General features: G+C 35.8%; 1 protein-coding gene across 1 annotated transcript; it reads left to right on the top strand.

Annotated features, from left to right (window-relative positions):
- Positions 1-796: 796 nt before the first annotated feature.
- Positions 797-3,058, top strand: LOC132642250 (late embryogenesis abundant protein 1-like). Its single transcript, XM_060359502.1, has 3 exons — positions 797-931; positions 1,658-1,792; positions 2,716-3,058. Exons 1-3 carry the CDS (start codon positions 884-886, stop codon positions 2,797-2,799), a joined length of 267 nt encoding a protein of 88 aa, XP_060215485.1. The 5' UTR covers positions 797-883; the 3' UTR covers positions 2,800-3,058.
- Positions 3,059-26,351: the final 23,293 nt, after the last annotated feature.

Raw genomic sequence — 26,351 nt, 5'->3', positions numbered from 1 at the left:
TTTTATGAGAGTCAAAGTATATGAATTTTGATTTAAATACAGGTCTGATGCTTTGGTTAGAAATTAGGGAAGAGAAACACGGTAAAGGGAAATGAAATGAAATGAAAATAACATATGGAAAGTTAGGAATAAAGCAAAGAATGAGAAATAATGAGAATTTTTTATAACGTTAGAAAATTGAGCAATAAATATAAATATGTTGATGGAAAATAGCAAATTCAGTGATACCACAATGGCATATCTGCTAATATATCCTTTACCTAAATCTAATAGTATGTATGTAGCTAGTTGTTGAAGTATTATAAATTACAGCACAAGCAACTTACTCGTTCCGTTTCTAAATAAATGGTGTTTTAGATTTTTCATTTTGTTTCAAAATAAGTGATGTTTTAAAATTTCAAGAATAAATTGATCTTATTCTTCCAAAATTACTCTTATTTACACAATCAAGAATCATTAAGTAGCTTTTCTTTTTCTAGCCATTGATTACGGGTAAGTTAGTAAACACAATCCTAATTTTCTAAGAGTGAACAATTTCTTAAGGGTGTGCCTAAACTAAAAACACCACTTATTATGATACGGAGGGAGTATTAAATAGTAACAGAAATCAAATACAAAAACAGAAATATAATAATTTATCAAAGACATTAGAAAAAATTTGCATGGATGAACATGTTGTGTGGAAGAATAAACAAATATATCCATATGAAGGAGGGTCAAAAGCAGCAACACATGCATTATCAATCAACTGTTAACTATAACCTCTCTATTTATTGATCCCTTAAATCATACAAGTTTTCATAATATTAGATACCAAGTTAAAAAAAGAACAAATTTTCTAAATTACCATATATATACTTTCTTAAAAGATCTATAAATTAAGATGGCAAGTGCTCAATACAATGCTGGTGAATCCCATGGCCAAGCTCAGGTAGAAAAGACTGTACTCTCTTCCTTTGTTTTTCTTTTATAATCGAGAAATCATTCAGGATCAGTGGCACACGGATCGAAATCGACAGATAATAGGCCAGTCATTTGACTTTTCTCCACTTGAATATCAAACTTTTGTTTATAACAAAAGTTTTAACCCCTAATGTACGTCTAATCGAGAGCACACTTTTACCATTAGATCAAAATCCTGGGGGCAATTCTTTCTTTGTATACTCTGTATTCAAGATACTAACAATTAGTAATTGTTGATACTCATTCAATTTTTATACGAAATATTATAATTTAATTAAAATTAGCATCGTTAAAAAATTTGTGACAAGATCTCTATTTCCGTCACAATTTTGTTAACGGATTCTTATGTCCTTCATAAACTAGATATTTTTTCAAAAAGAAAAAATTATCTAGTGAAAATATTACTATGATGGACGAATATGCATGTCACAAATTTGAGGCAAAATTGTAATGGACCCACATTTTCGTTTGATAGAATTGTGACAAATTGTCATTTTCATCACAAATTTGTAGCTAAATTGTGATAGATGATCAAGTCCGTCACAAATTACGTTCACAATGATGAGTTCCATTATACAATTATCACAACTTAATCAGAACTTATGACAAATTTGTCCATCATAAATTTTCTATCACAAATTTGTATTTTTCTTGTAGTATTTTTTTTTTTTTTTAACAATCTATTTAAAAATAGGCCAACACTGAGCAGTGGGTAGATTCTGCTAAAGGTATAGCAAATTCTGCTGTTGACAAGGCTGAAAATGCTACCCAAAGAGCAAGTGAGTCAGCTGAACAAAACAAAGACCAAAATGCTGGATTCCTTCAGCAGGTAATCTATTATTAACTCTAGCAACAACAAAAAAATCTATTATTATGAACTTTTTTTATTTATATATTCAATTGTTTGCTTATTTTAAAGAGTAACTTTTATATATGTTGATAGTGTAAAACAATTACACAATCAGATCACCTAAATATAATTGCAAAAACTGGCGTTTTGGTATCACCGAAAACAGGAAAAGAAATTTCGAGGAATCCGAAAAAATTGGATCTATGTCCAACGGGTTACACCTAGTTAGAAAAGGGTTTTTTGGTTTAGTTCGACTTGTCGTCAAATATGAAATAACGGATGGTATAAATTTAGCAACTCTTTTTCGACCGGAATTATTACAGGAAAGGAATTATGTGTAACTTCGGATTATCAATTATATCCTCCATGAAAATGACAACCTGATCTGAGAAATTTCTGACCCGAGTATTCACATAGTTCGGACTTGCTTAGTATTGGACTAGAACCAAGACAAAAAAAAAAAAAAAAGTTCCTCCTCTACAAAAGTTACCTGGAAAAAATTAAAGCATGTTGATTGTAGAAATTCTTTATATTGTCAAGTGCATATAAATTAATAATTTTTACACCAGCAGATCACCTAAAATATAATTATAAATTAACCGTCCAAAAATGCGATTAGGTGGTAACATATAAAATAAGGCATGTTACCTATGTCCATGAGGCACAATTTTGTTAAGTTAGAGTATCTATCTGATCACTAGAAAAGTTAAAGTGTCTAGCTTACAAACAATGTCAAGTTTAAGGGACTATCTATGTATTTAACCTATAAAATAATACACTTATGTCCTAAAAAAAATTATATTATCAATGTATATAAGTTAAATTATTTTTTAAATATTTGGTTTTCATAATATGTTTCCCATTATTTTATTTATTTACACATATATTTTTTCTTGAGTCAGAAAGGAGAGCAAATGATGCACATGGCTCAAGGTGCAATTGATGGCGTGAAGAACACTCTTGGAATGGGATCAGAGAAGAAGTAAATCAAGAGGAATTAAACATAAGTTTTAATGTCCTTCTCATTTACAGATTCATATTTTTAAAAGTTTCCTGTGCCGATATAATGGGTACAAGTGATAATAATAAATTAATAATAGTAGCTTGATTTAGTTTCTTGTTTTAAGATCTCTCACAAACAGCATTTTGACTAGATATGATGCTTAGGGAGATGTGATTTTATATTGTATGTAATAAAGCTGCTATAAGATAGTTTTTTTTGGTTTGTTAAATTCAACTTTTTTTTATCTCTTGTTCATTACACTAACATTCGGGAACTTATTTATAAAACGTTTTTCAATATTTAACACAATATTTTATTTTTATTTTTTGATTTTCCACTCAATGTTCGGTATCATTAGAGTTCAACTATATCCGGATTCCCTGCGTCACATTCTTTCGTGGTATTTGACACAGTGTATTTTGATTTAAAATAGAGGTGTTCAGGAAATGAAGAAATACCAAAAAACTAGACAATACACTATACTGTAGTATGAACACCGCACACAATCTGAACCGTCAGTCCGTGCTAGCAAATGGGCTGGTCAAATCGAATATTATCGTGTTGAAAATAATTTAGATAAAAATATATAAAATATTCGATCGCCTATAAAAGTGATAAAGCTGCAAATATTTGTAATTTTAAATGAAAAAGTTCGTCTACAATTCTATTTCTAAGAAATATTTTGGAACCAAAGTTGCCTCTTTTGGAACCCCTAACCAACACCGTCTTTGAATTAACGAATACTTATATTTTTTTAAATCCATTTTTACCAGCAATACATCTAGTTAATGTAACTCTTTAGAGCTTGAAATGCTTACTTCTAAGTTTATGGGTTTTTTAAATATTTATTCTTTGTTCAGTGTATCACAGATGGATTGAGCTCTTGTATATTATCATATCGGGACCATATCATGGTTTTACATTTTTCTTTTTGATGTTATTTATTCAGTGTTAATGAACCTCATAATAAGGACCCTCATCATAAATTTCTTCTGGCAAAGAGTAATTAATAATTCTTATAGCTCTGGGACTAAGAAAATAAGAACTAATTTCATCATTAAATGGTATTGCCCTCCTAAAACTCAAGATATATAAGATCTAAAATATTAGTATCTGCAACCTAAGTTAAGTGAAGGATCATTCTAAAATCTATGAGCAGTAGCGGACCTAGAATTCAGTGCTCATCTTAAAATCAACAACAAATAAATTGCTTTTAGTAGGATTTCGAACTCCACTCCTCCATGGCTTAACCTAAAGATTACCACCTTTTAACCAAAGCACCTAAATGTGTTATTACTTCCTCGGACTATTTAATATTTTCTAGGTTTCTACTGCTGTTAATGGGTGCTCTAGCACCAAATGTTAGTACATGGTTCTGCCCCTTCCTATGCATATCAATTTCAAATACTATATAATAATTAAACTTCAAATTAGATACTACTAGGGATAATTTCAGAGACCCATTCTCTAATTTGATTTCATTAACATTAATCTTTTTTGTGGATATATTACTCTTAAAGGCTAGAGGAAATAAAAAAAGGAAGAAGAGAAACACTTAGAAAGTAAACCAACAATATTTTTTTTGCTAACAGTAAACCAACAATTAATATTCATATGGATACATATGAATATTACAAATTCCATACATCTCTTTTCTTACGACTAATTCCAGTCATGCATTTTCTTTAGTTGATTGAGTTGAGAGCCATAATAAAAGCCATCTTCTTGTACATTCCAAATACAAAAGAAAATTGGAGGGTCACGTGAGCAGCTATATATCAAGTCATAATTAAAAATTTCAAATGCTGCTTCTTTTCTACCCCACCAAAAATGACAGAAGAACATGGTTTTTTTAATAATACTACTGTGGAAACTAAAATGGAAATCATCGCCTACTTTAGGATAATGCCATCCAAGATCGTTGTCTTTTGATGCACAATGAAACTTTAATGGTATATCATTATTTGGGAGCGAATCAAGAATATGAACCTGGAAACGACCATACTCAGTAGCTATGACTTGATAAACGTTGATAATATACCAAGTAATGAGTAAAATGAAAAAGCTTTTATTCATGATGTTGGAACTTATTGTTGATTTTTTGCAATTGTAGCAAATTCTCTTCTTTAGCTAGTTTTTATAGCTCAATTGTTCAAGTTAGGTGACTTAAAAGGGAACAATTAATTAAATGGTTTTTGCCTTTGTAAGGTTGAGATAAGACCATAATTTAATGTTTTGAAAGAACTGAATTCAGCATTAAGAGCCCGTTTGGATTGGCTTATAAGTTGCCTATAAGCTGTTTTCAGCTTTTTTGAGTGTTTGGCTGGCCAGTTTAAAGTCATTTTGTGCTTAAAATAAGCTCAAAAAATTAATTGGACCCGTTTGACTTAGCTTATAGCTTATCTAAAGCAGCTTATAAGTTGAAACCAGCTTATAAGCAAAAAAAATAAATAAGTTGGACTACCTCAATTTATTTATTTTTAGCTTATAAGCTGGAAACAACTTATAAGCTGCTTTTTTTAAGCCCATCCAAACAGGCTCTAACTCATTTTACTTGTACTAACAATTGTTCATAGCTTAACATACTTCTCAACGAAATGTGGATATTTGAAGAGTGAGCTATCAATGATGCAACTAATTCTTTTTCTTGATCCTTTATTTTCTTTATTTTGTTTTTTTGTATTTTTCTGTTTTATAATTTGAGTGAGGTAAATTAAAGCGGGCCACGTTCATTTACTTCGAAACACTTCAAATATATGGTGTTTAATTAGGTTGCATATGACTGAAGTTCAATAATTTTGGCTTGAACTTTCTTATGTGCCTAAACTTCAGGAAAAATGACTGAGCTTCAGTCATATGTTTTTGAAATTCATTCATAATTCAGACACCGCATGTCTGAAGTTATTTCGAAGTGGGTAGACTTATAACTTTTTATGTATTGCGAATATGACTTAAATGGTAATCCCAAAATGTAGTATCTATGTATTTCGACCTTATAAAATTGAGATAATATAAAACGTAATGTTTTGAAAGAATTAAATTAAGATTTACTCAATTTTTTTACTTACATTAGCAACTTATTCTTATCCTTACATTTTCTTTAATGAAGTGTGGATATCTCGAGAGTCCAGAGTCGTTGTACCTTATGCGTCTTATGCTTTATGTTTTTCTTTCACCTTTGGGATAAGGCACTGTTATACCCCATTTTAACCGGGTTGAAGCGGAGTACAACATATTGGAGATTCCTATATTGTTTTGTTTTAAGGAGTCGCCACCTAATTGATTTTAAGGTGAATTAGGGCATCTAATTTTTGACTAAGGTAAAGTTAACTAAACCTCCGTTAATAGTCTGCTTAATCAGTATGATTCTAGGTAAGGGTTCTATATTATCCTAAAAGGAAGGGGTTAGGCATCCTTTAGAATCCGTTAACTACGGTTATCCGGCCAATCTTAGGTTAATTAATTGAGGTTTAAAATTTAAGAAATAGCTTTTTGAGGAAAAAAAGATAACTTATAGCCAACAAAGTTTAAAATATTATTATATGAATGCTGCCCTCTATATGGTGAAAATAAGTACTTAATGTTCAAATCGGTAATCCTAAATGATAGAATCTACCCCTTTCTAATCCTACATGAATCATAAGTTCTCCACCTAATTTTAAGCCACGCATAATCCAAAACGCAGACAAATTAGCAATCATAAAAATGGATGAAAGAAAATGAATGATAAGGAAAAAAAAGAATAAAATGTTACAGGCGGCCTCTAACGAGTTTCGCCTGCCCGATGTGATCTAAGAATTGCGGAACGAGATGACTCTATGGATGGGTGTGCCGAGTCTCATCTTGAGACTTTGTTTTGATAAAGTCCCGAATTAAGACTCCGTTTGCTCCGATATGTACATGTAAAAGAAAGGGGAAAAGAGATAAAGATTAGCATCCAATTGTGACAAAAGCTATTGTTGTTCTAAGAAAAAGTAACAGATGAATTAGATACAAATGAGCAGACTCTTTGGTACACAATATACCATCAACTCCTATATAAAGGGAAATAACAAGCAGCACATCAACTATGACATAATCAACTTTAAGAAGTCATGGTATTATGCCAGACATCCTGAACATTTAATAAAACATATTAAAATCCTTACTAGCTCGCTTGATCAAACAACATCTAAATCTGCCTACTTAATCAATTCTAACAAAACAACCTGTAAATCATGATTAACTAGAACACAACCAATATATAATGCATACTTAGCATAAACAGCCTAGACCAAATGGCTTTCTAAAGCATGCTTATATGAGCAAACTAAACATAGTATATTTTCTAATGAATGCAACAGCAAACTAATCACCACTATTAAATTAGTTCACATAATCACTAATTAAATTACTAGTTAAATTGATTCAAATAATCTTTATTCCTTTTCAATCTGAGATCAAGATTGAACACGAATATGATTCAACACGGACCAACTGTTCTAACACATATACATATATTTAGACTGCGTACACAAATTCACACAGAAACAGTAAAATGAACTAACACACGAAAAAAAGACATTATTTAGCTAATTAACTCATCACATGAACATTCTTAATCACAAAAAAAATGACAAATTTAAGCTAACACATAGCAACTAAAGAAACGAAAAAAAATGCAAAAATAAATGGAAAGGGGGAATTACCTGCTTCGGGTGCAGCGAAGTGGGTATGGGGGCCTTCGATTCACGCTCGAACACTATCGAATCTGAGCTTGCGATGCTCGGATTCAAAGCCCAAGATAAACGAAAAACCCAAAAAATGATTCAACACTTTCACTCCATATTAAGACTGATGAAATTAATATTGCTTAAGCAATTTTGGGCGGCTGAAAATCGAGATTTTTTTAGGACTTTTGTGCTGCTGGAAAAAGAAAAATCCCCGATATGCAGAACTATTGCAGCTACTGAAAAAACTAATCTCTTTTCGGGAATTCTAGACAGCTAAAAAAAACTTGTCTTTTAGGGGATTTTTGCCGCTGAACCACCATCCACATCCTAATGGCAAAACGATTATTTATAGGATCGATTCGAGGGTTTGTTAGGGTTTTTCTTTGTGAAGAAGAGAGAGAGGAGCGTAGGGGACAGAAGGAAGTGGGGAACAGAGGAGCGTGGGGTGTGCGGCGTGGTGGAGAGGAGGTGACGATGAAAGAGGGAGAGACGAGAGGGGAGGGGTGCGGCTGAAAAAAATGGGAAGGGAAAGAACCCTAGGGGTTCTTTTCTTTTGTTGAAGAGGGGATTGGGCTGGATCAGTTTATTTTGGATTGGGTATTAAATGAATGGGCTAGTGCAATAAAACATGGACTGGTCTAAAAAATTAGGATCAAAATATGGGCTGGTCAAAAATGTTTATGAGTTGATTGGGTTACTACATTTAAATAAAAGACCAATTTAAATTACTTAATATAAAACGTGCAATTACTAATACTCGGATAATAAATTATATGTCGTCATAATAGCAGTGCAATAATATTTGAAATTCAACAGTAAGTAAATGTTGTTATCTAATTATGCGAAGATAAATGCGATGCGTGTGCGTAAGATGGTAAAAAATGCTGAAATGATAATTATGATAATACTGGTAATAATAATGATAATAATAATAACAAAATAATAATAATAATAATAATAATAATAATAATAATAATAATAATAATGGTAGTAGTGACGGTAGTAAAAGATAATGACAGGATAATGAAATGCCGGTATTAATAAAAGCTAATTATAGTAAAAAATGTAAATAATTATTTTTTAAAGTTGCCAAAATATTAGAAGCGAAAAATAGGTATTTTGGAGGAAAGGTGGGACAAAATTGGGTGTCAACAACTTGTCCCTCTTTGCCCGGTAATGACGAAAAGAGTTGTCGGGCAAAGACGTTGACTTAGTAGCCTATTTTGTCCCGGCTGAAGGATTATGGAGGACTAAGGGTAAAGAAAATTACGGCCGAACTCTGGTCTCTGAATCGCCTACATATCTCGGGATGTACGAGAATCAGGTCGTGTGTAGTTCTGGGATGACTACAGCACCTATGACTGGCAAATCGCGATTGGTGCGAATCGTTGCAAAATATTGTCCCAGTGTCGAGTTATGATGACACTGGGTATTGTGATAGAACCCTGAAAATTGAGTGTGTTAGAATGTGAACGGAAAATTTGAATTTGGAGCCGAGTGTTCGAGGTAGATCTTTGACCCTTGTCGAGAAGTCTGCTTGTCCTTCCCGACGTATTGCCCCAGTTCGCTGCCGAAGAAATAGTTCCACGTTGCGCTAAAGCTCCTGCGAAACTAAAAACTAGATAAAAATAGTCAGTAAGAATAAATATTGAAATACAGCGATGCAAGTGCGGTGCAATGTGGCTGCGAGCATATGCAGGGCATTAACCAAAATAATATTAAAACAAGGCAGGTGCGGTGCAATGTCTTTACGCGGAAATTTAAAAGGGCGGTGCATGGCCCAGGCAATATATGACAGCGATGCAAAAGGCAGTGCGCAGCCCATGCATCATATGAAAGGCGGTGCACAGCCTTATACAGAAATTTAAAAGGGCGGTGCATGGCCCATGTAATATATGAAAGGCGGTGCTCAGCCTTATGCGGAAATTTAAAAAGGGCGGTGCATGACCCATGTAATATATGAAAGCGATGCAAAGGGCGGTGCGCAGCCCATGCAGAAATTTAAAAAGGCGGTGCACAGCCTTATGCAGAAACTTAAAAGGGCGTGCATGCCCTATGTAATATATGAAAGCGATGCAAAGGGCGGTGCGCAGCCCATGCAGAAATTTTAGAAGGGCGGTGCATGGCCCATGTAATGTATGAAAGGCGGTGCTCAGCCTTATGCAGAAATTTACAAAGGGCGGCGCATGGCCCATGTAATATATGAAAGCGATGCAAAGGGCGGTGCGCAGCCCATGCAGAAATTTAAAAGGGCGGTGCATGGCCCATGCAATGTATGAAAGGCAGTGCTCAGCCTTATGCAGAAATTTACAAAGGGCGGTGCATGGCCCATGTGATATATGAAAGGCGGTGCACAGCCTTACACAGAAATTTAAAAAGGGCGGTGCATGGCCCATGTAATATATGAAAGCGATGCAAAGGGCTGTGCGCAGCCCATGCATCATATGAAAGGCGGTGCACAGCCTTATGCAGAAATTTAAAAGGGCGGTGCATGGCCCATGTAATATATGAAAGCGATGCAAAGGGCGGTGCGCATCCCATACAGAAATTTTAAAAGGGCGGTGCATGGCCCATGTAATGTATGAAAGGCGGTGCACAGCCTTATGCAGAAATTTAAAAGGGCGGTGCATGGCCCAGGCAATATATGAAAGCGATGCAAAGGGCGGTGCGCAGCCCATGCATCATATGAAAAGCGGTGCTCAGCCTTGTGCAGAAATTACAAAGGGCGGTGCATGGCCCATGTAATATGTGGAAGGCGGTGCTCAGCCTTATGCAGAAATTACAAAGGGCGGTGCACAGCCCAAAATGTCCTATTAAAGGCGGATTAGCCTAAACTGCCCTATTAAAGGCGGACTAGCCTAAAATGTTCAATTAAAGGCGAACAAGCCTAAAGTGTCCTATTAAAGGCGGACGAGCCTAAAGTCCTATTAAAGGCGGACGGGCCTAAATGTCCTATTAAAGGCGGACGGGCCTAAATGAGGTGTTTTTGCGAACAATGATGATATGCCTTTGCAGGGCATTTGAAAGTAATAATGTAATGCAGGTGCGGTTGCTTTTGCAGTGCGGGGCATTTGAAAGCAGTGGTGCATATGCAGTGCGATACATTTGGACGTAATAGTACATATGTAGTGCGGGGCATTTAAAACAATAGTGCGTATACAGTGCGGGGAATTCAAAGCAATAGTGCATATGCAGTGCGTGCTATTTAAAATAGTAGTGCATGCAGTGCAGGGAATTTACAGCAATAGTGTGTATGCAGTGCGTGGTATTTAAAATAGTAGTGCATGCAGTGCAGGGAATTTACAGCAATAGTGCGTATGCAGTGCGTGGTATTTAAAATAGTAGTGCATGCAGTGCAGGGAATTTACAGCAATAGTGCGTATACAGTGCGTGGTATTTAAAATAGTAGTGCATGCAGTGCAGGGAATTTACAGCAATAGTGCGTATGCAGTGCGTGGTATTTAAAATAGTAGTGCATGCGCATTATATTTGAAAGCATTTATGCAAGGCATTTGAAAGCAATAGGAAATGTTTGTGCATCGACACGTTTGAAAAATCATTTGCAAGACTCAGGCATTAATTTGTTGCGAACCTCGCAAATTATTGATACTCGAGAGGCATAATTGTTATAAGAAAGACCAAACCGTTCGACGTGCAATCCTTGCAAGGCTGCGAACATTATATATTTTGGCTTCCGCAACTTGGGAACCGTGAAACAAAGCGAGCGTCCTTTCTCCCAAGTCTTCTTTTTGCCTGATGACTCTGTTGGCCATATTCTCTTTCATGTTTCTCGATGTCGCTTGCGATGATGCCCTTAAAAATTGTCCCAGTTACTCGCATAAGAGGGTGTCGTTTTGCGATGATGCCCCTTAAAACTGTCCCAGTTTCTGGTATAGGAGGATATTGAGCTTTTGCGGTGATGCCCTTAAAATTTGTCCCAGTTTCTGGTATAGGAGGATGTTGCTTTTGCGAATGACGAGACCGAGCCTGACATAGGCTGCCTATGTATCCCACTAAGGGAATAAGGTCAAACGTAGTTCAAATTACAAAGCAGAATAAAATTGAGATAGAAGACGGTGCTCGGTCTTATGCTAAAATTTCAAAGGGGCGGTGCACAGCCCAAAATGTCCTATTAAAGGCGGACGAGCCTAAAATGTCCTATTAAAGGCGGACGAGCCTAAAAATGTCCTATTAAAGGCGGACGAGCCTAAAAATGTCCTATTAAAGGCGGACGAGCCTAAAAATGTCCTATTAAAGGCGGACTAGCCTAAATGCAGTGCTTGATTTATGATTACTAAAATTAGTGTGGAGCGAGGAGCTTTTGCGATGCTTTATTTGTATGCGGTGAGACGAGTTTGACGCAGTGCGTAATTTGCAGCAGCAAATATTCATGACGTAATGCCGAAGATTTGGGGACCTTCTACCCTGCCAAAATTTTCATCCAAAAAATTCCTGCACTCAAAGAAATTTGTGAGTTTCAAGTTTAATCAGCATTAAGTTGACTTTGCCCTTTGCTTTATCTGAATTGCAATTGTTGACTTGATACTGTGTGATATCCTTCAAGAATAGCTAAAATATGTCCCTGCGTTACTCAAAGAAAACTTGTCAGTGTAAAATAAAATAGTTGCCTTGCAATGAACACTGGAGCTTTGGCGTTGAATCTGCATTTCTCGTGGTGATGGCATTGCAACAATCTGGCGACGCTAATAATTTGCTCGGGATTTACATTCATGCTTTTGTCGAATAATGATAAGCCTTTTGCAAAGCTGCCCCAGTGTTGTTTTATGGGAAAACGGATTTTTTTTCACTATATTAAGACCGTGTCCGAAAATGGACTGCCTACTTATCCCGAAGGAATCAGGTCAAAAGTAGTTCATACCAAGCTTTAGCAAAAATTACAAGAAGGAAAGCCGATTATGAGGCAAGTGGGTGGAGAATGCTAGTGGCGGTAGATCCTTTCAATCATCTTACTTAGTTCCACGCTTCCTTTTCAAATGTCTCGGTGCCAATTTTGATGGATTACCGGTAACAATAATTGCATTTTCAACTGGAGGGCCATCATTGTCGCACAAATTATTTCGTTGCACGCTTATCTTATCCTTTTCGATCATGTTCTGGATTTTATGCTTAAGTGCCACGCAATTTTCTGTGTCATGACCTGGAATATTAGAGTGGTAAGCACAACTCTTGGACCAATCAAAATCTGGCGGTAGGCTTTTAGGGATCCATCCTTTCTTTGGCTTAAGGAATCCCTTGGCTTTCATTCTCTCAAATATGCTGGTTAATGACTCCTCAAGAGGAGTAAAAGTGCGGAGTTTTGCATGCTCTGACTGTCGTAAGCTAGACTGGGCTTGATTGGGTTGATATTGAAAGCCTCGTTGATGAAGGTATACATGATCACACGAACATTGGTAGTTCTGTCGTGATTGCGGCTGATATGTAGGCCCGACAGCTGAGTCGGCTTCTCTGTTTTTGCCTTGCAAGTTGTTGAATGTCTCGGCTTGAAAAGTTGTTTGTACTGATGAAGTGTCAACAATTCTTCCTGCTCGAATGCCCGCTTCTACTTGCTTTCCAACTTGAATTAGATCAGAAAATCACGTAACCGCGCACATAACAACTTTTCATAATATATGCCCTTTTGTATTTGGATGAAAGTTGAAATCAACTCATTCTCGGGCAACGGAGGGCGTATTTTTGAAGCTTCCAATCTCCATCGGATGGCATATTCCTGAAAAGACTCATGTGGCATTCTTTCCATCTCAAGCATATCATAAAGATTTGGACTAACCCCGATGTTAAATTTGAAGTGTTCTACAAAGTTGTGGGCCATGTCCTCCCATGTGTACCATTTGCGAAAGTCTTGTTCTGTGTACCAATCTAATGCTAACCCCGATAGGCTCTGAATGAACAATTTCATTCGTATGGCTTCATCTTGTCCAATTCCCATTAATCTGCTACAATAGTCCTTCAAGTGCGTAACAGGATTTCCTCTGCCATTGAAGGTGTTGAATTTTGGCACTTTGTATCCCGGCGGCAACTCAACATTTGGGAGCATGCACAAGCTTTCATATCTTAAACTTTGGACATTTCTTGCCCGCATCTCTTCTTCGACAATTCTCCTCAAATTGTGAAGCTCTCTATCCGAGTCATTCCAATTGATTGCATTCGTTTCATTTCTTAATCTCTTGTATGGGTATACCGCTAGCTGATTTTGCTGGTTTTCTGTGAAGGCCGCTGCAAGTGCAGGCTTTTGGACATTAGGTATCAATGTGATTTGCAAAGCTTCTGGTTTAATAGAGTATCTTGACGGCATATGTGTAGGAGCTGGGTGAGGAGAAATTGTGAAGGCAAAGTTTTGGGTTGAGCTGGAAGCTGAACTTGTTTTAGGAAGAAGGCTGAAGGTAGTTCCCAAATTGACCAACACGCTTCTTTGTACCACATTCTTCTCACCATCCTCATTTTGCGCTTGCACTAATCCCACACCGATGTTGAATGATTCAAATCTTTTTGCCATTGTATCTCGTCCTTAATGCAGATTCGCAACCAACGCAATGTTCAATGCTAGGCAACCTCTAAAGAATTAAAACTAGAAAATAAATTCAAATAACTCTCTTAGCATCAAGTAATCGCAAATAAATTCAAGAGCGAGCATATTACAAATAAATTCCAGTAAATCACTTAGCAAGTAAGCGAGCAAATGACTTACAAAGTTTATAAGACAAACATTAATGGCACGTCCTAATATGTAGGGACCTCTTTATGCCAGAGGTAGGCCTAAACGCCAAATATTCGAGATTATGATAGAGTGATCCAAGCCATTTAATTGAGACACACTTGAGTTTGGGAATAAAAGAGGCCAAATTCTATTGAATAAAAGTGAGTACATCAAATAAACCAAAATACATCAAAGATAGCATAATATAAAAACAATCAAGAACTTGGCCTAAAATTTGCATTTGATCATGTTAGCAGCTGAGCTGAAGATGTTTGAATTGAGCGCACATCTCGTGAGTGACAACCCTCAACCCAGGCGAACTTAATTAAAATAGAATCCTAATATAAAATTTCCATATGTAAGCCAAAAGAAGAAAAGATCGTGAAATCAACTCTTATATAAATTTGTCCTTCTCCTGTTACTACACGTACAAATATTGCAAAAAATTAGATGGTTCAAGTCACCATTTTATCTCGCAGTTAGCACAAAACGACCTTAGCCTTACAGAAACCAATTGGTATCCTTTCCCTCCTTAATTCTACAAAACACAACCTTTAGCAGTTGCAACTTAAATTAAACAAAACCTTGATGAAAAAAAAAAAAAGTGCTTGAAGATTTTATTTTTGGGAAATTTTTTAACTATTGTGCCTTGAAACAAGGTTTTCAGCAGTGCAAAAGTAGCAGATTTAGGTTTGGCTCGACAAACATTATCTCAATCATATTTTAATCAAATCAGCAGGATTTTCACCAAACGTAGCAATGTGTTCATATTTAAGTAGGTTTTTCATTCACAGACATCGGTGGCAAAATTGCAGCCAAAAGTAGCAACACAGACAACTGTAGGTAGCACACCACATATCAGGCAACAATCATGTAGTCTCATATATAGCTTCTATTTTTTGCCTTAAATTACATCCCTCACTGGATTCATGACTGAAGCAAAATAAAACATAGCAGCTGCTTGACATTAGAGCGTGGCATAATTAATAGCAAACCATGTAGCACTAGCATCTCAGCCATATCTTGAAGCAACAAATAACCACAAAAGGTGCCACAGTAGGTAACAATACATAGCAGTGACTATTTCTAGCAATAGTCTCAAAGCGTGCATCTAAAAGGGCAGTAGCCATTCTTCCCCAAATTATAGTAGCTCACGATGTAATATTTGTCCTTATCCAAAGCACAAGAGCTAATTGCAGCAATTAGCATAGTGTTTTTCCAGCCAAATGTGCATCAGGTTCCCAGGGTACATCATCAGTTTTTGTGAGTAGCAGCATCTCGAATACCTTTAAGGTGAAAACTCTCTAAGCCCCTTAAAAAAAATGAACTCAGGAACTGATTATAACACATATATGACATAATGTCAGGCTTATGAGATACAGGAAATAAAGGGGGTAACCACCATCCATGTTTCCAATGCCGCAAAAGATCTAAATGTTTTTAGAACCTCGGCATGGCAGGCTATTGAAGAGGCTAAACATGTCCCTAAATTGCCCTGACTCAATCATTCAAGATCCAGATTAAGTTCCAGAAAATAAGCATGTAATAGAAGATGTTAAGTGTAAACAAAGATGTTCCCTCAATTTTTCTTTTAGAAAGCATATAGTCATTCCAACCAGAACAAGCAATAACAGCAATTGGCTAAAGAAAAACGAAATCACAGCAATAGTATTCATGAAATTCCTAACCAATTCCAGGACCAGCATTTTAAATTAAAGGAAAGGTCAATTATCTTCAACTATGTCCAGCAGTTCTTCGAAGAAATCATTACTTCAAACAGAGGTAACCATCTTACAAGATCATACTAATTTGCATCCTTTTTTTTTTACATGGGAACCCGCAGCCGCTACCCTTCGGGTGCACAAACCACACAGTCGGTAACCCACACTAATTCGCATCTTGTTTTGTTCTAAATAGCATAGTGAAGAGAGATTTGCTACAGATTTGCAAAAAAAAAAAAAAAAAAACTACTAGAAACTCAACAATATTTAGAGAACATCTCCAGCAATTATTAAGGTCTAGATGGCACCTAATCTCACTAGAACAACTGAATTTGGACTGTTTTGATAAGCTAGTAGCTTGTGAAGCTCATTAGGGAGGACATACCACTGGAATCTTAATAACACATCATAGTGAACACACAAAGCTAAAAAAGAAGGGAGATAATTTATACTTCAAACTAAATCCAAACAATAGCTGTGTATATTACATTACTATCACCCTAGAATTCCAAACAGGGAGAGCCGGACCAGTATTTCAATTAGAGAATGCATATTAGTCTAGATGACTAGGCTTACTTTTACTAATTCAAAGTTTCTGATTTTAAGTTATTTCTAATTGCTAGACTGTTGGACCTGCAACACATCTTAAGAGCTTGTAGGCCTGTCCCTATAATTGAATGCTGATTTCATGATCATAGCACACATGTGATCCCTTTCTACATTCTTTAAGACTAATATTCTAAAACCAGCTTCTTTTTCAAGGACAGAAAAGCTAACATCAAGTGGGGTTTTATCACCTAGAAGTTTCATACACACATCTATCAAATGCACAACAACAACAGGATTAAATAGAGCTTTAGTTCACTAGTTTGCATCCTCTCACAGTATGTTTCAGAACGTTTGGAACCCAAGATAGCCCCCAATCATTTTAACTTAACTTAAACAAAATTCATGTTTTTAAGCCAACATGATGATGCTAAAAAACACACAGGCTGCATCCTTGATGATGGAGACAAACACACATCACACAATGATCTAGTCATTTCAACTTAAACTAACCATGTGATTTGCCTCATTTTCTTTTATCAGCACATGGACAGTTAGATAGAGGGAGAAGATAAAATTCATCACATGGTTTAACATGGAGACAAACAAGGATGAGATCATGCAAGAAAAATGACAGCTTGACAGATTCAAAACTGATGTCATAACTCATGCTTAGTCATCCTTTTAAAACTTCAAACGCAATCTGAAACTCAACGGCTTACTGGGGTTTCTGAGTGTTCTCATTCTTAGGGGTTGTCAAAAACCCCATTGTGGGTGTGAAAACCCATTGTGGCTATGTTAACTCTGAAAATCTTTTTTTTTTTTTTTTTTTAACAATGTGCTAAATACTACTTAATCATAAATGATCATGTTTATTTTAACAAAGAAACAAAAATAATTCTCATAAGTGGGATGCTAAAGCTGCAGATCAAGAAGCATATAAGGCATTATAAGCTCCTGTAAACATTTGCATTACCCCATCCAAGCTATGATGATTCAAGCTAACTGAGGCAATAGCCAACATCAACATATGATCCTAATTCTAACATGATCATACTTGAACATTTACGCAATGACATTTTATCTGACTATTTAAGCATGAGTAAACATATGCACATCAATCATGTTTATTTGACACATCCTCATAAACGAGATTCAAAACATGGTACCACTACTCCAAACTTGAAGATTCTTAACTAAATAGCCAAACAAACTTCAATAGTCTAGACGTGGTGTATCTTAATAGATAAACACTCAAAACTTCATAGATAGACACTTAAACCACTACTCCAAACTTGAAGATTCTTAACTAAACTAAGCAAATATGCACAAACCTGATATAGACTGACTGACAAAGCCAATGAGCACACCAATTCGAGTCTGATTTATACTAGACAGGTCTGTTACGATTGAAAAAAATGAACTAAACAATCCTTATCAGCTGAGTACTCATCTAATTACTAGACAGATCAAAGGTTTCAACTGTAACAGACCTGAAACTCAAGCTTACTCTTCCTTTGCATTTAAATAAGTCGGAGTTGTGACTAAAGTGTTAATTTCAAGACTTGAAGAAGAGATGACTATTATGCACAGATTTCATTTCGACCAAAGTATTCAGAAATCACCAGTTAATAGGGTATAGATGTTGATCCCTTAAGGCCAAGGATATTGGAATCTACTTTATTTAAAAAGCAATTTGTTAAAAACACAACCTCGTACGAGTAGCATGGACAAATAGGTACTTAAAACAAAATCTTCATTGGTGAGCCTTCAAGCAGCTAATAGATCACCATTGAGGAAAGATTAGATTTTAAAACTATCCCATATTGTCAAGACCAACACATATCCAGCCAAGAAAACAAATATACTCCAAGGTGCTCAAAGTAGGTGCTTAGTTTAGCTAAAGGGATCCGACTGCATATGAACATTGTGAAAAGATTACAGAACTGACAGTAGCCTTAAATGCCAGATATAAGCACACTAAAAAACTCAACTGAGAACAAACAAAAGTCTAATCATAAATGCTAGAGAGCCAAATACCCAACTTAACAGGTTTGCTTTCAAGAACTAGTGAGCTTAAAGGTTCATCATAAACGTCACCACAAGACCTCCACTCAAAATACATAAGCAACAAAAGGGGTTACCACCATCCACATCCTAATGCCGCACAAGGTCAAAAGGTCTCTGGAACCTTAGGCATGGCGGGCCATCAGAGGAGGCTGAACCGAACCCAAAGCTTGTCTTGGCTTTCGGCCGACATGACAACCATAAGACAATAGGGAAATGATAACGTCCAAAATACACTCCTCAAAGAGAAAGTGTACACGGTCGTATGCAATATATTTACCCAACTATGAGTCGGGGTCGATCCCACAGGGAACAATATGCTAGGCGATTAAGAAAGTAAGGAACTTTCACCAACTAAACTAAAGCCAAACGATAAATGATATTTTGGGTTTTTGATTAAGATTATAACTAATGCGGAAATGTAAACTAACCTAGAAAGCAAGTAAAATGATCAATGGCCACAAGCATGGATAATAGGAGATTACACTCAAGTAACGATCCAACGTATTTTACGATTTTACAACTAAGAACGGGTTTATGTCAATAGATAATGATATCTAAAATCTCATTGAAGTCTTCCAACCAAATCAATGAATTTCACTCTAAGCTTTTCCAAGCCTTAGAGTGTGATATTAGGCACAATCAATTTAACCTCAAGTAACTATCCTCTTCCGAGCTCAAGTTATTAGATGAGTTTAATGACCCAAATTCTTGTTAATTAATCTTTCCCAACCTAAATTTCCTTTTCCAAGCTCAATCTAAGTAAATGGGTGAGTCCTAGGGTTAGCTAATCCCTTTGGAAACATTCAAGAACGAGATTAATTAAATCAACAAAGACCCACTTCAATAGCAATAAAAATCATTCAATACATAAGCAAAACAAGAGTTTCATTCAACACTTTAATCATAGAATATTTCCATAAACAAGATTCAAGTGAAGAAAATAAATACTACACACTTAGATATACAATACAAAACAAGGAATTGAAGAAAGGTTTAAGAATTATCTCATTAAAGAACTCCAATCTTCTCCTCCAATGGTGTAGGTGAAAGAAACCCTAGCCTCCAAGCTTGTAAAATGGCAAAAGATGTCTATGTTTTTCCCTAAGCCTCTCTTTTGTAGCTCCTCTAATTCTTCCAAGTTTAAAAGAATGTCAAAATCTGCCCCCATATTTCTGTTTTTGCAATTCTGCCCGTTTTTGCAAAACTGTCCACTTTTGACAGTTTTGCAAATCTGTCCCGTTTTTGCAAAACTGTCCAGTTTTGACAGTTTTGCAAAAATGTCCAGTTTGGCCTCTTTTTTGACTTTCTTTTCACTTGGTTTCTTCCGATCACTCATTTCAGCTACTTGGCTTGTTTTGCTCTATTTTGTTCCATTTTGATCCATTTTGCTCTTTTATGCTCTCCGGGTATCTTTTCCTACAAAACAACATAAAAACATAAAAAGTAACAACAAAAGTGCTTAAAGAGTCACAAAAACTTAAGGAATTAGCATCGAATATCGCGTAATTTCACGACTCATCAACTACCCCCAACTTAAAGTCTTTGCTTGTCCTCAAGCAAATCAAAACAAAAATCTCAATGAGGAACCACTTTAAGCACAAAAACATGACTTTGGTTGGTACCAACAATTAGGTTACAAGCATGTGAAGCTTCAACCAAATAACTCCCTCATTCAAAATACAATTTCAAGAATGCAATAGAGATATAAAACTATCAAGCAACAACACTCAAGTCTCAATAAGTGACTCAAAACTACTAGCTTACTAGATATGCTCAGTTGACTCAACTTTGGATTTTTCAACATCACCAATCTATCGTAATCCATATGCCCTCACAAGAAAGAAAGTCCCAAAATCACTGTATTCACAACAACAACACAAGGGACAATTACACAAAGTCACTCACACTCAACAAAAAAAATTCTAGTGCTAACAAATATCACACCATAAGCTTGCCCTTATTTTCAATCATCACTAACTCAAGAACATTTAGTTGGAGATCACATAGGGACTTTTTAAGCTTGTAATGTAGGCTTAGGGAAGGGTAGGATAAGTATTTGGGATACAAGTGACTACGCCCTCCTTGAACACTACACAAAACCTTTCGTCCACTTTCCTCTTCATTTCAAAACAACACTCCTTCCTTTGCATACTAGTTTCCCCAATTATTCCAACTTCCTTTATAAAGTTCCAAAATATAATGTGCTAGCACATGCCACCCCCAACTATAAATGTTGCAGTGTCCTCGCTGCACATAATCAAAACAAAACATAAAAATAGAAAAGGAATTTTTTTTTATTTTTTTATTTTTTTTTGGCTGGCACCACCTGCGACCACACATGCGAATCGCAGGTGATGTCACCTGCATTTTTTTTTTCTTTTTTTTTTTTTTTTTACAAAGATACATTTTTTTTTGCACAAAAAGTTTGCAACCTTTTTGTATTTTTAAAATTTTTCTTCTTTTCTTTTGACTTTTTCACAACACCAACCTTCACCACTCTCAAGCAACACTAACACCCCCAACTTAGGCTTTTGGCCTCAAATTCACAATTTCAAGTTCAAGGAGGGAAACGTTCAAAAGAGAGACTTTTCATCAAACATGGTAAAGGCTTGTAATGTGGCAATCAAAGAAAAGGTCATAAGCTCAAATGGGGTTACTAGTGATATTATTTATGCAATGGTAGGCTAGAAAGGCTAAAGAGGCTTTTTCAAACATCACAAAGATAGCCCAAGGTCATCTCTCCAACCAATATGATCAAAATTAATATTGAAAGACTAACCGGGCAAGTTCTAGATGATAAAAGTAAACACAAGATTTATTCAACAAACACTCACACACATGGCATATGAACTAGTCAAGATGGATCAATTTCACTTCCCAAGCAAGAACAACTAGTGCAATATCTCATAATCCAAAGTAAACACAACCAGCAGGTAAAGAGTCACAAAATGAGCCAAAAAGTTGTCACAAAGATCATTCTTTCCTATGCACCTTGCTTTTTAACTTTCACAACAATTTGGAGAGGTATTCATATTTCAATTTCACATGCAAGAGACTAACTCTATTAGTACCAAACAAGCCAAGAGTTTTCACATTTTTTCTCAAAGGAGAACCTACACCTAAACTTACAATACTAATGAAAGAAGCTAAGAAAGAAAATAAAATAATAAGAGTGACTAATCCACAACATGTCAAAAGAACAAAATTTTCAAAAATTTTGAGCAAGTTTCAAAATATAATGCGCTACCACGTGCCACCCCCAACTATAAACATTGTAGTGTCCTCGCTGCACATAATCAAAACAAAACATAAAAATATTGGAAAAAAAAAAAAATTTTTTTTTTTTTTTTTGCTTACTGTCACCACCTGCGACCCCATCTGCGATTCGCAGGTATGACCTGCGAGTCGCAGGTGATGTCACCAATTTTTTTTTTTTTTTTTTTTGTCTCTGTCACCATGTGCGACGTGACCTGCGATTCGCAGGTATGACCTGCGAATCGCAGGTTATGACACCAGAAAAAAAAATTCGCAGCTTTTACTGGTTTTGGGGGCTGTCCGGATATCCGACATGCTCAAAACAACTCCAAAAATTCTGAAACTTTGCAGATTAGTCAAAAACCATAAACTAAACTATTCTAAAAAATAAAATTTCAAAAACGATTTAAAACTTTTAAAACGATGGGTTACCTCCCACCAAGCGCTTGATTTAACGTCGCGGCACGACGGTTACCTTTACCACTTTTCCTTCCATTTGGAAGATATGAATTTGCGCCCCAACTTTGAATCAAGATCATGATGACGCTCATGGGGCGGTGGTAGAAAAACAAGTAGACCAACTCTCGGGTGTCGCATTTTGCACTTCTTGGCCCGTAAGTGAGGCATGCCATTTTGTCTTTTTGGCATAGCAAACTTCAATATGAAAACGCTTTCTTCTTCATTTCCACAATTCTCCATAGGCTCGGTTAGTTCAACTTCCATATCATCAACCAAGCACAATGTTGAAAAATGGTTGGAATGTGGTCCAATGCGCTTCAATTTCAAATTCGCTTCATTTTTGACATCCTCACCCAAGAATGAACTAGAGTCTTCAAAAACCATTTCATGAACTTTTTTATGCAACTCTAGTATCATTTCTTCAATATTGGCATCTTGCATTATTTTTGGATTGGTCGGTTGGCAATTCATCATTAGCTCTTGAAAATCAATGTTGACCACTTTTTCATTGGAAACTAACTGAAAACTACCATCCATGACTATTTGATGTTGAGTATTGCATACCTCAACTTTTGCATTCAATTCGGTATTCAAGTCACGGATATCAATTTCAAGTTCCTTCAACTCTTGACTTTGCTCAACATGGATTTTTAAAAAAAAAATCCATCATCCTTGAAATGCCTTCACGATGATCTCCATAGGCTCCAAGTTGTTGAGCTTGAGTCATAAGCCAATCTTGGCTCACAACTTCCACTTTGTCAAGACTTTCTTCAAGTTGAGGGTCATTCAAAGCTTGTAAAAATCCACCCTTGGAGAAATTCATGTTTTGGCCACTTTCTTGTCTACTTTCAACATCCTCAAGTTGTTGAGCATTATGAATCTGAGCCAATAATTTCATTTGATCCTCCAAGGTGTGAATAGCTTTGTCATTGCAATTAATTGCTTGCCTCAAGTCATCAAGTGGTTGCCTCAAGTCCTTAACCGCTAAGTCCTGTTTTTCAACTTTTTCAAGGATGGTTTCCAACATGAGCATTATCCTCTCATTTTGAGCATTCGAGACTTCTTCCACTTCCATATCCCTACTATCATCAAAATCAAAACTAGAATAGTCATAGTGGGGGTTCGGGGGAGGGAAGGACAAATAAGCACAATTATCCCAATGACCATTTTGACCACCACACCTATCACAAATACTCCACTCATAGGTTTGAGATTGTGCGCACCATCCGCCCCCGGGAGAATTCAAACAATTTTGCCATGAGTGTGGTCCTCCACAATAAAGACAAGGGTCATCAAAGTATGCATAACTACCATCCGACCAATTTTCATTATATGATGCCATTGTTTTTTTTTTTTTTTTTTTTTTTTTTTTAGAACTGGACAGTTTCTGCAGAAGCAAAAACTGGACAGTTTTTCAGAACTGGACAGTTTCTGCAGAAACAAAAACTGGACAGTTTTTCAGAACTGGACAGTTTTGCAATTTTGCAAAACTGGTCAGTTTTTTTTTTTTTTTTTTTAGATAAAATAAAGCAATGAAAGTTTGAACCAAAGCAAGTTAGCTTAAATCCCAAACTAACTCAAATACGCCAAATTGTTCCCCGGCAACGGCGCCATTTTTGATAAGGTCCAAATACACTCCTCAAAGAGAAAGTGTACACGGTCGTATGCAATATATTTACCCAACTATGAGTCGGGGTCGATCCCACAGGGAACAATATGCTAGGCGATTAAGAAAGTAAGGAACTTTCACCAACTAAACTAAAGCCAAACGATAAATGATATTTTGGGTTTTTGATTAAGATTATAACTAATGCGGAAATGTAAACTAACCTAGAAAGCAAGTAAAATGATCAATGGCCACAAGCATGGATAATAGGAGATTACACTCAAGTAACGATCCAACGTATTTTACGATTTTACAACTAAGAACGGGTTTATGTCAATAGATAATGATATCTAAAATCTCATTGAAAGTCTTCCAACCAAATCAATGAATTTCACTCTAAGCTTTTCCAAGCCTTAGAGTGTGATATTAGGCACAATCAATTTAACCTCAAGTAACTATCCTCTTCCGAGCTCAAGTTATTAGATGAGTTTAATGACCCAAATTCTTGTTAATTAATCTTTCCCAACCTAGATTTCCTTTTCCAAGCTCAATCTAAGTAAATGGGTGAGTCCTAGGGTTAGCTAATCCCTTTGGAAACATTCAAGAACGAGATTAATTAAATCAACAAAGACCCACTTCAATAGCAATAAAAATCATTCAATACATAAGCAAAACAAGAGTTTCATTCAACACTTTAATCATAGAATATTTCCATAAACAAGATTCAAGTGAAGAAAATAAATACTACACACTTAGATATACAATACAAAACAAGGAATTGAAGAAAGGTTTAAGAATTATCTCATTAAAGAACTCCAATCTTCTCCTCCAATGGTGTAGGTGAAAGAAACCCTAGCCTCCAAGCTTGTAAAATGGCAAAAGATGTCTATGTTTTTCCCTAAGCCTCTCTTTTGTAGCTCCTCTAATTCTTTCAAGTTTAAAAGAATGTCAAAATCTGCCCCCATATTTCTGTTTTTGCAATTCTGCCCGTTTTTGCAAAACTGTCCACTTTTGACAGTTTTGCAAATCTGTCCCGTTTTTGCAAAACTGTCCAGTTTTGACAGTTTTGCAAAAATGTCCAGTTTGGCCTCTTTTTTGACTTTCTTTTCACTTGGTTTCTTCCGATCACTCATTTCAGCTACTTGGCTTGTTTTGCTCTATTTTGTTCCATTTTGGTCCATTTTGATCCATTTTGCTCTTTTATGCTCTCCGGGTATCTTTTCGTACAAAACAACATAAAAACATAAAAAGTACCAACAAAAGTGCTTAAAGAGTCACAAAAACTTAAGGAATTAGCATCGAATATCGCGTAATTTCACGACTCATCAGGAAACCATTAAGAGAAAAAGAGCTCTGAATCATATGAAAATGACAGGTTTGGCATATAACACATAAGAGATAAAGGTTCTGGAAAAAGAAATTCCCAAGCAGAATGCACACTGTTCATTTCATCCTTAAAACAGAAGTTTAGTGACGGAGCTTGACTGTTTCAGCCGACATTCTCAATGGAGCAGGATCAGGTAAAACACATACCACAGTTCATGAGCTAATATAAATGTAGTTGATCACTTAATTTAGCACAAACAACTCTTTAACAATTAAACAAATTAAAGCTCAAATCAGATCCGCAAGACTATCCTTTATCTTAACATTTAAAAGCAATTAATTCAAACAGAGCTGCTATGTGTCTTAAACTACATATATATTTAAAGAAAGTGGGTTGACTAAAACCAAACAAACTTCAAAAACATGTCCAGTAGCTCTTTTAAAGATTCTTTGCACAAGTTAAACCTCAATCAAACACATAATAGACTAAAGAGTGTATGGTCTGGTTTGGAAATCCTGGTTAACTACTGGTTTAAAGTGGGATCTTTCCCCTAAACAAGAGAATTTGCAACTCTATTCAATTTCAGTGTAACTTTACCATCGCATGTTTGACATACAATCTTTAACAGCTCATGATAATGAAGTATGCTTGAGTGAACAACATAACAGGTTAGGAAGAGAATTCATTTCTCAATAAACTGGTTGCCTCATATGACCTCGATTCCAAAGTAAACGAAAAAATGTTGCTCCTACTTGAAGTATATTGAGTTTAATCAAATTATGGTTCTTAAGCTAATATGATGATGATGCAAGTACCAAAGCGAACACTATCACATGATCATAAAGAATGCACAGGCTCTCTATATCTTACTTCATTAAACAACTTGACCAAGTCTCAACACAAATAAGCACAACTTAGCACACGACTCCAAATATGCATACCACTGTGCAGAACATAACTTTTTAGATACAAAATAAGCAGCTCAAATTGTTAGATAAGACAACACACACATGAGTCACAATCATGAATTAATACTAGTCACATGCTGCAGATTAAACTAATTAACATATGATTAAGCAAGGAAAATCTAGACTAAACAAACAACAAACGTAAACACATAAAGA

The sequence above is a fragment of the Lycium barbarum genome, chromosome 5 (genome assembly GCF_019175385.1).
Source record: "Lycium barbarum isolate Lr01 chromosome 5, ASM1917538v2, whole genome shotgun sequence".
NCBI classification, from domain to species: domain Eukaryota; kingdom Viridiplantae; phylum Streptophyta; class Magnoliopsida; order Solanales; family Solanaceae; genus Lycium; species Lycium barbarum.
The sequence above is the reverse complement of the archived record's forward strand: the minus strand, read 5'-3'. Positions and strand labels throughout refer to the sequence as shown.

Excerpts from the sequence above, each read along its gene's own strand:
- LOC132642250 (XM_060359502.1), top strand. The coding sequence starts at position 884 with ATGGCAAGTGCTCAATACAATGCTGGTGAATCCCATGGCCAAGCTCAG. Across the intron at positions 932-1,657 it reads AATCCCATGGCCAAGCTCAG|GCCAACACTGAGCAGTGGGT; the intron begins GTAGAAAAGACT and ends ATTTAAAAATAG. Across the intron at positions 1,793-2,715 it reads ATGCTGGATTCCTTCAGCAG|AAAGGAGAGCAAATGATGCA; the intron begins GTAATCTATTAT and ends TTCTTGAGTCAG.